Source organism: Vombatus ursinus, unplaced genomic scaffold (assembly GCF_900497805.2).
Source record: "Vombatus ursinus unplaced genomic scaffold, bare-nosed wombat genome assembly UNPS02000577.1, whole genome shotgun sequence".
Classification (NCBI taxonomy): domain Eukaryota; kingdom Metazoa; phylum Chordata; class Mammalia; order Diprotodontia; family Vombatidae; genus Vombatus; species Vombatus ursinus.
This window is the reverse complement of record NW_020940355.1, coordinates 15,384,648-15,400,224: the sequence shown is the minus strand read 5'-3', so window position 1 is coordinate 15,400,224 and position 15,577 is coordinate 15,384,648. Positions and strand designations below refer to the sequence as shown.

General features: G+C 35.8%; 1 protein-coding gene across 4 annotated transcripts in view; it reads right to left on the bottom strand.

The window, feature by feature from the left end:
• The window catches only part of MAK (male germ cell associated kinase), a 78,185-nt gene that overhangs the window by 5,266 nt on the left and 57,342 nt on the right, over positions 1–15,577 (bottom strand). For 3 of the 4 annotated variants that reach the window (XM_027835346.1, XM_027835287.1, XM_027835423.1), the window contains exons 12-14: positions 3,232–3,363; positions 1,220–1,294; positions 111–230 (exon numbers count right to left, since the gene is read on the bottom strand). In XM_027835346.1, coding sequence (XP_027691147.1) covers positions 111–230; positions 1,220–1,294; positions 3,232–3,363 — 327 coding nt within the window. The remainder of the gene's footprint in view (positions 1–110; positions 231–1,219; positions 1,295–3,231; positions 3,364–15,577) is intronic. The other variant, XM_027835493.1, reaches the window with a different exon arrangement.

The following is a 15,577-nucleotide window of genomic DNA, read 5'->3' as shown; positions in this document are numbered from 1 at the left end:
AAACTTAAAACGAACAACAGGTTTTTGATTTGTCAGAGTGTTTTTAGCCTTCACAAAATAGAAATTATATAATCTGTAGCTTGAAATTTACATAGTAGGACACTTCTTACCTGAAGTTGTGGGACCAAGAGGTGCTAAGTGTATCCTTTGGCCAGCTGAGCCAACTTCTTTTTTGTGAAATGAAGGGATATATCCTGGCTGATTATAAGTAGTATAACTTCCAAAATTTCCTATTGACATAGTATGAAGTTTTACAGTCAGATTATGGACAAACCAAAAACATTTCAGGATGATTTTGCATAGGGAGTATATTAAGACAACAAACTAGACACAGATGTTCATAATTTTCAAGCATTATTATTATCAAAAGTATAAAATTTACACTTGTACATTACCTCATCTAGTTAAATTACTTTTTAAACATGGCTGTGTGTACTTAAGTAGAACTCTTTTATCTGCATTGGCAAAAATATAAACTATAATAATTTTATAATACAAATATAATAGTTTTTATATTTTTTAGCTGAATTAGATTTCTTTGAACAGCCATCATTTAATATGGGAAAATAGGGTGGAATATGTGGAAGGATTTGTCAGTCACAGAATTACTGCTATTGTATGTAACAGTATTTATTCCCTCAAGATTGCTTTCTAGTTAAAGCACCCTTTTTCTCTATCCCTTCTCTATCTCCCTCTGTGCCACATTTCCCTCTATCTTCCAATCCTATCTCTTGGAAGCAGATCCATTCTCTTCCCAGGTTATTGTGGCCTTGGATGTCTTGCGGGGAAGGGAGGGAAGAGATTATGGAAGGGAAAGACACTGAGAAGAGAAAGGAGAGGACAGAAAGGAGACATTAAACAAAACCAATGGAGCTTCCTTCCTTCCCCTTGGCCAAGGATTTTGCAAGAGGGATTATTTCATTATTTCCAGACTCTTTTTTAGCAATTCCTTTACTGAGAAGAGAAATGAAGGAGAAACTCTGTAGTTTTGTATTAAATGATACAGAAGGGTTCTAGTCACATCTCCTTATTCTTAAGAGCTTAACAGACAAAAATTAGCTCTCTAAAGTTAATGGAAAAAGCCTGGTAGCTTTATTAATGGTTGAAATGTGAAGTGTGTGTAGCGGTAAGCCAGTTTTGAGTACAAAGCAAGCAGAGGAAAGAAAAATTAATAAATACAGTGAACAAAATACACCAACCTCTAATAACCAAATATTACCTTTTGCTTCCTCTATTTTTTCAGGTAACATTTCTTTGCATGATAGCTTTTCAATTGGTTTAATTATGCTTTCTTCTATAGAGAAGGCAGATGAAAGGAAAGAATGAACAGAATGAAAAATGTCTTAAGAAAAACAAGAAACAACTGATTGTCTCTCCTGTGTAACAGTCCATATCACAAACCAGCTGCTGGACATCTCCAAATAGATAACAAGTAGGCATATAAAAGTCAACATATCCCAAATGGAACTCATTACCTTCATCTTCTAAACTTGGCCCTCCATTAAACTTTCTTATTTCTGCTGAGGGCACCATCTTTCTAGTCATACAGGCTTACAACCTCAAAGTTATCTTTAACTATTCACTCTCGCTCATCTCTGTATCTAATCAGTGGCCAAATCTTGTAAATTCTACATTCATATCTTTCATAGCTGGCCCCTCTTTCATTCACATGGCCACTCCCCTAGTCCAGGACCTCATTAATTCTCACCTGGACTATTACAACAGTCTCCTAAATCAGTATATTCTTAATTGTAGCCTCTCCCCTCTCTAATTCATCAGTCATACAGTTCCCAAAATAATCTTCCTAATGCACAGGTATGATCATGTAATTCTTGCTCAAGAATCTTCAATGGCTTCCTGTTCCCTCTAGAATGAAATACAAACTCCTAGGTAGGAATTAAAGCCCTTCACAGTCTGGCTGTAGTCTACTTTTCCACACTTATTTTCATATTACTACATTTCATACACTGTACATTTTAGCCAAACTGGTGTACTCATTTTTTCTACAAATCTGTATTCCATCTCCCCTATTTGTGCCTATGGATGTCCTACATGAACTCACCTTAACCCCATTCCTAGAATCCCTAGTTTCCTTTAGTCTCAACTTAGATGCCCCCTCCTAAGGTGGTGGTTTTTAACCTTTTGTCTTTTCCTGGACCCATTCAGCAGTCTGGTAAAGCCTATGGAACCTTCTCAGTAATGTTTTTAAAGGCATAAAAAACACGATTACAAAGAATTTATTATATTGATTATATTAAAATGTAGCTATCAAAATATTTTCTTAAGAATAATAAGTTCATGGACACCAGGTAAAGAACCCCCAACCCAAGGAAAGCATTTTGTGGTCCCAGTGTTGTTAGTGCTCTCTCTGGCCTCAGATTGTGATATATAATATATAATATATATATATATTATATATATATATATACACACATATAATATATAATTTTATATCACAATCATGGCATATGTTGTGTCCCCTAATGGCACATAAGCTTCTCAAGGGAGCAACTTTGTTCTTTTTGTCACTGTATCCCCAGCACCTAGTGTAGCACCTTACTCATAATAGACATTTAATAAAGACTTATTGAATGAATGAGTTTTGAAAAAGATAAAGGAAAGTCAACCTTTGAAAATAAGTGAGTATCCTTGGGGACAAATTTGATATCAGTTCTCTATGCAGTGAATAACCACAGCAGATGTTATTTTCAATTATACTCTTATTTACTAATGAAGAAGCAAAGAGTATGATTGGTAATAACTTTGAAAATGAATTGCTTCATATTGACTACTAATGGAAAACACCTGAGTAAAATCAAAATGCTACAATCTTTTATTTATTTCTTTGGACGTACATGATTGCTTCAGTGTGGGGAATTCCCTTCACTGATGCACATTGGCAACTCTTGAGGAGTTGCTTAGAGTATTGAATAATCAAATGACCTACCTATGGTCACAATGCCTAGTGTGTGTCAGAGGCTAGGCTTGAACCTCAGGTCTTCCCGACTCCTAAGCTGGCTATTTATGCCATGTTGACTCTAGACTAATATCTTATCAGTACAAAGTGGTTGAGTAATCATCACACAGATAAATCTTAAAAGCTGAAGCTGGTGCTTTGACTTCATTCCAAAATATTTCTCTGTATACAGTCCATGTTCTAAAATCTTAAGGCAAAAAATCCTAGGGAAAAAATGGAGGAAATATTTCTTTGAGTGTGATCTCCTGCTTTACCTGCTTTAGACCTGTTGAAAGCAAGTCCTGCACCAATGGGCCCCAGTGGTTTGGAATATATTGAATTATTCCAGGTATATGGATTTCCTTCTTTTCCATGGGTCAACAAAGACACATTCTTAGGATTGACACCTTAAAAAGGCAAGACAATGATTTTAAAGGTTAGAAGATAAACATAACTGTTGAAGAATGATAAAACAAGCACTCTCAAACCAAGAATGGAAAGAATTTTAGGTTAAAATGTTTTCAGGTATTGAAAACAGTATCCTCACTTTTTTTTTAAACAGTGAATGCTACCATATAAACTTTGTCATATATATGCATGCATATATATAGTTAATAACTAATGTTCTAGAAATATTCACATAGCACTTTGTAAAAATAAAATATTTTAAGATGTTATTAGCACTGGTCCCTAACTAAAAATGTCAAACTTTGATAAAATTCCTTGAAAAAATTTAGTTGCTGAAATTATTTTTCTTTAAAAAATGACAATTTGAAATTACTTAATGGATTTTAGTTCATTAAAAATACAAGCAGTATTCTCTTAGCTATAGTAGTCAACAAGAATTGTTTTTGTAACTCTTTTACAAAGATTTGAAAAAAAAATGAACTTCCTGATTTATGAAATTTTTTCCCAATTACATGTAAAAACAATTTTTAACATTAATTTTTTTTTAAAAATCTGAGTTCTAAGTTCTTTCCTATCCGTCTTTCCCCTCTCCTTGGGGACAGTAAGCAATTTGATATAGTTTATAGATGTCTTGATGATTCTTTTCAGTGCAGATGATAGTATTGGCAGATTGAGCATCAGAATCTGAGTTGGAAATAATTGCAGAAGCCATCTAGTTTAGCCCACAGCTGAATAGGAATAATTGGAAGGTGGTCCTCTAGTCTTTGACTGAAGATCTCCAGGAAGGAGGAACTTACAGCTACCCAAGTCAGCTCATTCCATTTTTCGACAGCTCTAATGGTAAGTAAGTACTTCCTTTCATCACACTAAATTTGAAGCTTCCACCAGTTGCTCCAGTCCTGCCCATTAGGGCCGAGCAGAACAAATCTATTCTCTTTTCCACTTGACAGCCCTTCGAATAATTGAGAGAACAATCACATGCCACCTAAGAGAAAAACTGTTCCAGGCTAACCATCTGGTGTTCCTTTGATTTTTACATGGAATAATCTCAAGGCCTTTTTCTACGCTTTAGAGCTTTAATGCTTATCAATGTCCTTCCCAAAAGAAGCATTCAGAGTTAAACACAATACTTCAAATGTGGCCTGGCCAGGTCCCAGTACAGCTGGATTGTTACCTATGCAGTTCTGGACATCATCCTTCTCTTAAGGCACTCCACGATCACGTTAGCTTTTTTGGTTGGCATAACACAGTGAGCTAAAAGCCTCAGCTCTTTTTCAGACAAAATTGTTATTAGCTATATTTTCCTCATCTCGTACTTGTGAAGTTAATTTTTGGAACTTAAATGCAAAACTTAATATTTATTCTTATTAAATTTAATCTCAGTAGATTTGACTTAGTTGTCTAGGCTGTAAGAATTTATTTTGATTCTCTTTCATCCAGTGTTAGTTATCTCTTCTAGTATGGTATAACTGCCAATTTGATAAGCATGTCATCTATGCTTTTATCTAATCATTGACAAAATCCAATCATTTTATCATTGAGAAAAATGTTAAAACAGTACGGAGTCAGGTACAAAATCCTGGGGCACTCCAGAGGAGATATTCTTCCAAGTTGACATGGAACCATTAATAACTATTCTTTGGCTTTGGCCATTCAGCTAATTCCAAACCACCTAATTGTATCATCTAGTCCCATCTCTTTGCATCTTTTCCTCACGAGTAGCAAGAGAACCTATGTCAAATACATTGCTAAAATAATCTAGGTAAATTATATTAACAGCATCTCCTTGATATACTAGATCAGTAAAATTGTAATAAAAACATTTTTGGTCTGATATGACCCATTTTTAGAGAAACAATGTGGGCTCTTTTTGATCACTTCTTTTTTTTTCTAGATGTTAACTAACCATCTTTTACTAACATATTCCAGAATTTTGCCTGGAGTTCACCTTAGTCTCACTGGCAAACATTAGTTTGCAAACATTATTCTCCTCTCCTTTTTTAAAATTAGGACATTTGTTCTTTTCCAATCCTGCTATTCTCCATAACCTTTCAAAGATCATGGATAGTGGTTGAACAATAACATGTCAGTTATTAAAATACCCTAGAATGGAGTTTATCTGGGCAAAGTGACTTGAACTAATCAAGAGCAGCTAGGTCTTTACTATGTTCCTAATTATTTTGGTGCAGTGACCACCAACTCCAAAAGGTGCTTGGTGTTGTATTGGCCAAGCCAAACTACCTACTTTCTTGAAGCACTTGGGACAGTTGGTTGCCAATTGCCCTATGTGGGGCAGGTAGGTGACACAGTGGATAGAGTGCCAGCCCTGGAGTCAGGAGGACCTATGTTCAAATCCAACCTCAGATAATTACCAGCTATGTGACCCTAGGCAAGTCACTTCTCAGTTTCCTCATCTATAAAATGAGCTGGAGAAGAAAATGGCAAACTATTTCACTGTCTTTGCCCAGAAAACCCCAAATAGGGTCAGGAGGAATAGAACACAACTGAAAATGACTGAACAACAAATCCACCCCTATATGAGTGCTGTCAGGTCCTTATGTCTGAGTTTTGGGGTAGGCCTATGTGTGAATACATCCACCAATCAAATAACTCAGCTCATTTGCCCTCACTCACAATTTCCTTTCTGCTCCTTTGAGCTGTGCTTCATTAAATCATCTCTATTGATGTCATTACTTTATAAAAGCTTTAGTCAAAGTAGTAACATAAAGAAAAGCACATCAATGTCACTGTATTAATTAGTCACAAGAACCACAAAAAGCAATTTTCATTTAATTCCTGCTCCAAACCCCCAATCTAAAAACTCTACTCAGCTGGCTATATGTTTCTCTGACCCCCAATGAAAGGCTGGGTCAATCTTGGCTCTCATTAAAACAAGAACTAGATATGTATAGTTGATCCACAACTGTTTTAGAGAGAACTAGACACACTTAAGGTTTCTTTCTAGTTTCTATATTGGTCAGGGAGTTCCTCATGCATCCATATCTGTCTCTTTAGTCAATTCTCTTTTTCCTTATCAGAACTGTTCTGAATTTCATTCTTGAGAGTTTCCAATCTCTTTGACTTTCTCTGTATGAGGGCTCTTATTCCATGGAATTTTACCTATCATTTTCGCTTAACCTTTGAAATCTGCCCTTTCAAAAATCTAGGGTACATGTCAAACTAGTCCTGACTCTCCTCCACCACAAATTTTAAGATGGAGTAAGTGATCACTATCCCACAAGGTTCTCTTCATTTCTATTCCCCAATCAGTTCCTCCTGGTTAATGAGGCAAATCTAGAATAGAAGTTCTTATTTTAGTTCTAGCTTTTGAGGGATAAAATTATCATCAAGGTAAAATAAATTATTAGCTACTCTGATTTTGTCAAGAGAGAGAGAGAGAGCCCAATCACAATATCACTACCTTTATGTTCATCCAAATACATTCCTTGCTCAGGTTTCTAGATTTTCCTGCATGAATACAACATCTTAATATAAGAATACAATATACGAGGAGAGGCAGAGGATAGAGTTAGCTTTAAATTCAACAAAACCTGGGTTTCAGCTCTGCCATTGCCACATGCTGATTATGTGATCAAGGGCAAGTCACTTAACCTTTCAGGATCCTCAGGCAATTCTTTTAAGACTATAGGTTGCAAAGAAGGTGCTAATCTGCCTTGGTAGGAGGAAATTTCCTTACTGGGACATTCTTATGCTTATAAAACCATAGGTCTAGTCTAAAAGAATAAGGTTTACTTTACAGAAGCATAGTCTACTTATGGATCTCAATTCACCAAATTTCAGTGATATTATTTATGAAATCCAATTTGTTTTCTTGAATTAGAATCTCGAGGTCATCTTGCTTGTTACCCAGCCTTTATGCATTTGTATGTAGAAAGTTGAAGCAATGGGTTTTACTCCTGGCTCCTTTTTTGGATTTTGTCTCCTGTGAGCTTCTGGGTATCTCTGCTCTTCATTCCATACTGTAACTACTGTCTAGAAGGGGTATGGAGGCAGTATTTCTCCCTTCCCTTTCAGTTTCAAGGTTGTTTTTTAAAAAATTATTATAAGATCTGCTAGATTGCTGACAAATATGCTTCAACACTTTAAGAGAGCTATGATTTTTACCAATTTGAGCATTCCCTTCAACAATGCTGATCACAACCCATTCACAACTTTGCAAACTGTATAAATTTTGTTTCTGTCCTCTCATAAATCCTCCAAAGGGGATCTACCCAATATCCCAGAGGCCCTTCTGAAGGCCCTTTAACATTCCATGAGTACCAGCACAGTATGATCCGTTCTCTTGATGTATCAATAACCTGCCTCCTTTTCTGGCCAGATGTTTTCTTGGCAATATTTATCATATTGCTTCTTATGATCAAGGTCTCATTGATAATGTCCTTCTGTAGCTTATTTGTGAACACCAGATGTTTCTGTTACCCTTTAGGTCTTGTGAAATTTGATTCTTTCGTAGACTGCAGTGTCTCAAGATTCACAGAGATACAAATGACTTGAGAAATAAGTGTTAAAAAAAAAAGACAGGAGTTTGTACCAGGATATGGCTTGTGACTCCTGAAAGGAGGTCAATTTCCAAATGCAATGTATTTCAGAATCTTCTTCCTGTTTACTTCTGGGCGCAGCTAGTGTTCCTATCCAAGACATTTATACAGGTAGACTAATTAAATGAGCTGCCCGTCTAACTACATATCATAGTCTGGATAGGAACCATTCCCCAGCTATTTATTTTTTCCTGCACATATTGTTAGGCTGACCCCTTTTCAATCATTGTGAATATCACTCAAGTTCTATAATATTCTATTAAATATTTTAAATTATTTTTGTTATAAACATAAAAATGAATAAAAAGAAAAAAATGTCAAAAACTGCCACAGCATTAAAAACTAGGAAGAACAAAATTAATGAACAATCAGTGAGCAAAGAAAATGCTTTTACTCTATCTCCTCGTCTTTTTAAGTCTGTTCCACTAATTCTGGCTCTCTTTTCTTTCTTTTGTATAGTTATAGTCAATTTACATGCAGTTCTGGTTTATCTTGCTTTGTATCACTTCATACAAGTCCTTATATATTACTGTCAATAGAACCTTAATATTCTATTATACTAACAAGCCATAATTTGTTTAAAGCTCTGTAATTTTCTGGGGCTTGCTACTATCAGCACAATATCATTGCACAAATCTCTCTTACATTTATTTGGATTCTTCAAGGATATCTTTCATGAAAGTGGTGAGCACTTTTTCAAAGAGCATATGTTGCTATTATAAACCTTTTTCATATTAATAATCAGAGGACAGGAGAACAAAGTCATTTCCTTAGTTACAATGACCAAGGAACTATTTATGATCTTAACATATGCATGGGAAACCCTTTGTTGGGGAGACTTTAAGACTGTGTTTTATTCTACCAGTTCAAATTTTTTACAATAACAAACAAATGGGATCTTGTAACCCCAATTTTTTACAATAACAAACAAATGAGATCTTGTAATCTCTAAATCCATCACCTGTGACTACAATAGGGTTTTAATGTACAAAAATTGTTTGCAAAAGTCACTTAGTTAGCTTTTCATCTATCTTAAAAGGATAATCTAAGTATGTATGAAGATTGTTCTCATATTTTTTTAGATATGGGTGAGTAGATATATAGACTTATAGTTACTAATGTCCTCTGCATTAAATATCCATGACTTTTCTAATTATTCTAGATCTTTCCTTCTTACAGACATCTTAAAATTTTATCTCAGTGGTTTCAAAATTAGGTCACTTCCAGATACCTTCTTTATTTTACATGATCCTTCTAATTCTTTTATTTCATCTTTAGGGAGACCAAATACGATTGTTCTACTGTTATCAATGATGAAAACCATGAACAAGATGATCTATTTTGTGTCTGTTTGTCATGTTCCTTTTAGGTTCATCTATAAATATTCTTGTGATGACCTGCCTTAGTTTGACTTCATGCCTAGCTTTTTGCAGATGTTTTCCCCTCCATTGCCCTTTGTTGTTTTGTGAATTAATAATGTTGAACCATCTTCCTCTGTAACATTTTAAAATTTCAGTTTATAATCTAAGCTGGTGTAGTTTTTGGCTGCCATGTCTCTCCTCTCATCAAAAAGTATAAAATGTTTGCTGCCTGGAGTCCTTCATTGACTCTTCTGACTTTCTTGTTATAGTAATTTCTTTACATTGGTTAAAATTCTGTGGATATTGAATATATTAGTAGATGCCAATGTCTTTTCTTTTATCTGTTTCCCATTTCTTGGCATCCAAAAATCATCTAAATAGGTCAGACTGGATTTATTGTAACTACATATAGTATTATCTTCTCATTTTTCCTTTATTCTAATTTGATGTTAATTTTTACCTTTGCTCTAATAAGTAAAATGCAGGTCTGACTCACACATTGATAATCAGTCATTTCTTGTCTGTTGAGATATTGTCAATTTCACTTTGAAAAAATTATGTTCAGTGTTTGCCATTTCTAGTGCCATTCAGCTATCTTCATAAAGAAAATAAATGATGATAATGTATAGGCATAAGGCCACTGAGTAGACTATAAGCCTTCGGCCACTTTTGTTTCAGTCAAGTAACTGACATCTGATGGACTTCTGAGTTCTCTGCTACCGACCACCTCTTTCATCTTCGTTTTCATGATAGTTCTCTCTATAGTGGTTCTATTGTTTTGACAGTTTCTTCTCTGTTTCCTTTGCTGGAGTATCATCAGTCTGTCCTAAGTCTCTGTTCAGTGCTTTCTTCTCTTCTTTATGCTCTCTCCTTTGGTGATCTTGTTAGTTCCCAAAACATCTTTATTTAGGTAATGCTTACATTTATCTATAGATCTGCTCTTTCTTATCCTCTCTTCTGACCTTTAGTTTCACATTATCAATTGTCTACTGGACATTTCTTCCTGGATGTTCCACAGGAATCTCAAACTCAACATCTCTAAAATAGAGCTAATTATCCTTTCTTATATACCTGACCCTCTTATAAACTTTTTTCTAGTGGAGGTACTGCCATCCTACTCACAAAGATTCATACTTTGGGGTCATCTTTGACTCTTTTATCTCCCTCACCCCTCCTCCATATCCAATCACTTATTAATTCTATATCCATAATATCTCTTGCATCTGTCCACTTTTCTCTGGCCCCAGGTTACTACTCTAATTTAGATCCTCATCACCTACAAGCCAATGTAGTAAGAGCTTTCTAATTTATCCCATTGTCTTTGGCTTCATGGCTCTCCAATCTATCCATGTAGCTGCAAAAATAATCTTTCCAAGGCACTTGTCTGATTATGTCAATTCCCCTCCAGCTTTTAGCAGAGAGTATTTAAAGCTCTCTACAATTTGGTTCCAACCTCGAGATAACAATATATTTGACTGGAGTCATGCAAACACAATGAAAAGGGCTGTAAATTGAAAAGGAAGGAAAAAGAGAGAAACTTGCCTAGCTATATTAGTTACCTACATCAGTTACACTGTAGCTCCAATATAAGTAGAAGGATAGCAGGAGAAACATTCAGAGGTTTTCAGGAGACAAAATTTAAGAAGGCAACTAGCAATGAAACCTATGCTTTCCAATACTTATAAACAAATGCACAAAGAATGAGTAAACAAAATGAACTAGTAACCTTAATGCAACAAGGAAAATTTTACCTCAGAAGTTTTATGGAGGCTTGTTGAGATGGGATCCATGACTTTGGAAAGGTTTAATTTATTCAAAGGAAACAGGATAGGAGAAGGGAGCAAGTAGCATTGTATATTAAACAGGCACATTCATGAAGAAATCCAGAAACCAGAATGGTGGGGAGCATCTGATCAAGATAATGGAGGCAGAAACAAAAGTAAACATTCTCACTGGACTACAGACCACCTGGACGGAAAGAGTAAAAAGATGAAATGAGGAGAAAAAAGCCTCGCATGGAGGCATGATAAAATAGTGATAGAGGACTTTAATTGTCTAACATTAACTAGAAGTCTCTGTCCAAAGAAGGACAGCTAACTATTTCTTGTTTTTTTTTTTCTTAATGAAAACTTTATCCTTCAATAATCCTTTCAATTTTATCCTTCAATTTCAATGAGGGAATTGTAATTCTATGCCTGATTTACACTAACAAGGAGGAACTGATTGACAAAGTAGAAATGATGAGAATCTTGGGGGAGAAGTTTTAGAGGAGTTCATGATAGAGTAAAGGAAAGCATGACACATATCCTATATTTTAGGAAGGCAAGTTTCAAAGGGTTCAGAGAAGTAATTGGTAGGAACTTAACAAACCCAAATTCTTCCAAAGAAGTTAGCCTTCCTTCCAAGGAAGGAAGCTCTGAATGATGAAATTCTGAAGACAAAATAATAAATAATTATGACAATGATTGAGGGAACTTTCTAAAGAGATAGATGGGGAGGGTGGATGGGATGATGATCAGGATGTTGTCTCAACTGTCAAGAAAAGGAAGAGAATAGAGTTTGCAAGCTATTGGTACAATAGTTCAACTCTAATTCCTGGGGAAATTCTAGAATGGATCATTAAAGAGATGGTTGGTGAACATCTAGAAAGGGAAGCAGTGATTACAAAGAGCCATCATAGCTTCATCAAGTCATGTTAAACTAACTTCGTTTTTTTTTTACAGAATTACTACACTAGTATGTGAATAGAATATTTGTGGATATAATGTGCCTGGATTTTAGCAAAGCTTTTGATGAAACTATTTTTATGGAGATAAGGATTAGATCAGAGGCATCAAAACATGTGGGTCAGTGCCCACAACACTCCCCAATGCAGTGGAATCAGATTAAAAGGTAATTGAGAAATATTTAACAAGATAAATAAGAATACAACATAGAAAATATTAATTTATGGTTTTCTAAGCCAATATATAGCTCACAAGGGATCCATTTCAATTTGAGTTTGAAACCACTGCATTAGATAATAATTCGGTCAGATGGATTCATAACTGGCTGGATGGCCAGATTCAAAGAATAGTTGTTAATAGTACAATACCAACTTGGCAGGAGGTCTTCAGTGAAATAACCCAGAGAACCTGACCCTGTGTTAATATTTTTATCAAAACCTCAGATAAAGGTATAGATGACATGCTCATCAAATCTGCAGATGACACAAAGCTAAAAGGAATAGCTAACAAACTAGTTGCCAGTCACATTACTTCCTCTTCATGCATCCTACTTTGCAGTCAAACTCAGTGGTCCCCTAGCTGTTCATGCTCTTCCCTGCTAGAATTACACTGTATTTCCTTTGTGTACTTTTTATGTTCACTTATTGGTGTGCATGTGATTTCTCCTCAGCAGTATTCCAGCTCCTGGAGGGTAAGGGCGGTTTGATTTTTGTCTTTGTATCCCCAGCACCTAGTATCTTGCTGGGCACACAGCAGGTACTTAATAAATGCTTGAATTGAAATGAATTACATCAAATATTATTGCTGAATCACTGTCAATGGTCTCTGAATGAAACTGCTGTATAATTGTAATGCTCGAACTTAACCCTGAAGAAATGTTTGGGATGTATTTCTTTCTCTTCCTTGTAGATGTGGGGCCCTTTGGGAGTGAAATACTGTACGTATTGTCAGTCATTGTTAACATGTTTGTGGATTTTATTGAACTGTTTTCTTTTACTCTTTTTGGGGGAAACCTTTGTTGCAAGTGATAGCTCCATGAGTGGAGGAGAATAGGATATATTTGGAAACGAATGGGATGTAACAAAAAAGTATCAGAATTTTAAAAAAGAAAAATAGTGGAGCATAGAAGAGCCACTTGAAAGGAAAGCTGTCCCAATAAAAATAGAGAAAGAAATGTAAGTCAATGAGTGTGATGTCAATTCCTGACAAAATTGTAAAATTATTATTAGAGAGATAAATGGAAGTAATGATCACAAAGAGTTAGTCTGGCTACACTAAAGACATCCCAGACTAATATTTTCTTTTTGACAGTTTAAAATAGTGGGTTGGGAATGCTATAGTTCAGGTTTACAGTACCTAGATTTTCTTTTTGGCTAGGCAATGGGGTCAAGTGACTTGCCCAGGGTCACACAACTAGTAAGTGTTCCTAGCTGCCTCTACAGTACCTAGATTTTAGCAAAACACTCAATAAAGTACTTCCTGCAACTCTTGTTGATAAGATGGAGAAGTGGACTAGACAAAAGTTTAGTTAGGTAGAGGCAAAGCAATTGAATCGCCAGGCTCACTAATAATTCAATGTCAGTTTGGAAGACAGTCTTTAATAGAGTGACCCAGGGGTAATTACTTTTCCCTGTGCTATTTAACATTTTTACCAAAGGCATAGATGGTATGGATATTGAATTTCTAGATAACATAAACATAGGAGGGTTAATTAACCTATTCTGTGAGTCAGGATCTAGAAGATCTTGAAAGCCTAGAATGTTGGGCCAAATCTAACATAGCATTCCTTTTCCCACCTCCAAATCTTTGCACAGGTTGTTTCCCATGCCTTGAAAACTCTTCCTCCTTACCTCCACATCTTACAACTTCTAGCTCCCTTCAAGGCTCAGTTCAAATGCCAACTTTTAGAGGTTTTCCTTGATTTCCCTAGTTGTTAGTGCCCCTACCTAAATCACTATGTATTTATTTTGTATATATCCTGTGGTATAGTTGAAATTATATGTAAACATGCTATATGCCTCTAGTAGAATGTAAATTGTCTCACTCTTGTATTTGCATCCCCAGAACTGAGCATAGCACCTGACACATAGTAGGTCCCTAATAAATGTGTTGATAAGATTAAATGTAATAGGGAAAAATGTTGAATTTTATACAAGTTCAAGAGGTCTATTTCACAAGTATAAGATGGGAGAGGCATGACTAGATGGCAGTTTGTGTAGGCCAGGGGTGGGGAACCTGAGGCCTTGAGGCCACATGTGGCCTCCTGACTGACACAGAACAAATCCTTTTATTAAGGGGATTTATTCTGTGAAGTCTGGATTCAGTCAAAGGTTTGACCTTGAGGACCTAGATGGCCACATGTGGCCTTGAGGCCGCATTCCCCAGCCCTCGTCTAAGCCCTAGACTCTAGGGGTTTCAGTGGATTGAAAGTGGCATTGTAGATAGAATGTTGGCCTTTAACGTTAGGAAGACTGGAAGATGAAACCTTCTTCCCACTTATGAAGTGTGTGACATTGTTAGTGACTTACTTGTAGCCTTAGTTTGCCCATCCACAAAACTGGAATACCTCCTATGGTTGGCACCTACCTCCTATGGTTGTTGTATTAAATGAAATAATTTATGTAAAATGATTACACTTTACAAACTTTACAAACCTTAAAGCACTATGTACATGCTTCTTGTTGTTGTTATTATATATGTCAAAGTTGAGATATGGTAGACAAAAAAAGCTATTACTCTCTTAGGCTGCATTAAGAAGTATTGTGTCCAAAATGAGGAGGTAGTCGTTCCTTTGTATTGTACTACAGTTAGACCACATCTGGAGTATTCTAGTTAGTTCTAGGTACCACAGTTTAGAAAGGGCACTGACAAACTACAGTGTATCCAAAGGAGGGCAATCAGGATGGACACTGGACCCTAGGTACTATGCCATATGAGGACAGTTGAAAAGAAATGGTACTGTTAGACTGAAGAATTGGGGCAGAGAATGAAGGACAGATATATGACAACTATTTTTAAGGACTGTCACATGGAAATGGGTTCGACTTGTTTTGCTTGCTCAGAGAGGCAGAGTTAGGTTTCATGTAAGGACAAACTTTCTAATGACCAGAGCTATCCAAAAGTGGAATGGATATGGGGTACCCCCTTGCTGAAGATCTTCAAGCAGGATGACCACGTGTCAGGTATACTGTAGAGAAGATTCTTGGTCAGGAACAGATTCTACTACATTGCCTTTGAGGTCCCTTCCAACTCTTAGATTCTGTGTATGTGATTCTGTGTGTGAGACAGAAAGAAGTTAGGTATCATATCTTAACACATAGGTAGAACATTGTTAGAGTTATAGCTAGAACTCATAAGTAGTCCAGACCTCTCCTTTTTAAAATTCAAAACCTACAAGCATGTTGATTTTATTTCATTCATGTATTATAATAGTGTTGTATTACAGTGAAATGATTACTTTAACTTTCTGGAACTCAGACTGAAGGACTGAAGAAACTGAGATCCCAATCAAAATCTTAAAAGCTGAGCATCGTTTTCTATAAACTAGTCTTAGAAGAGAAAGGGATA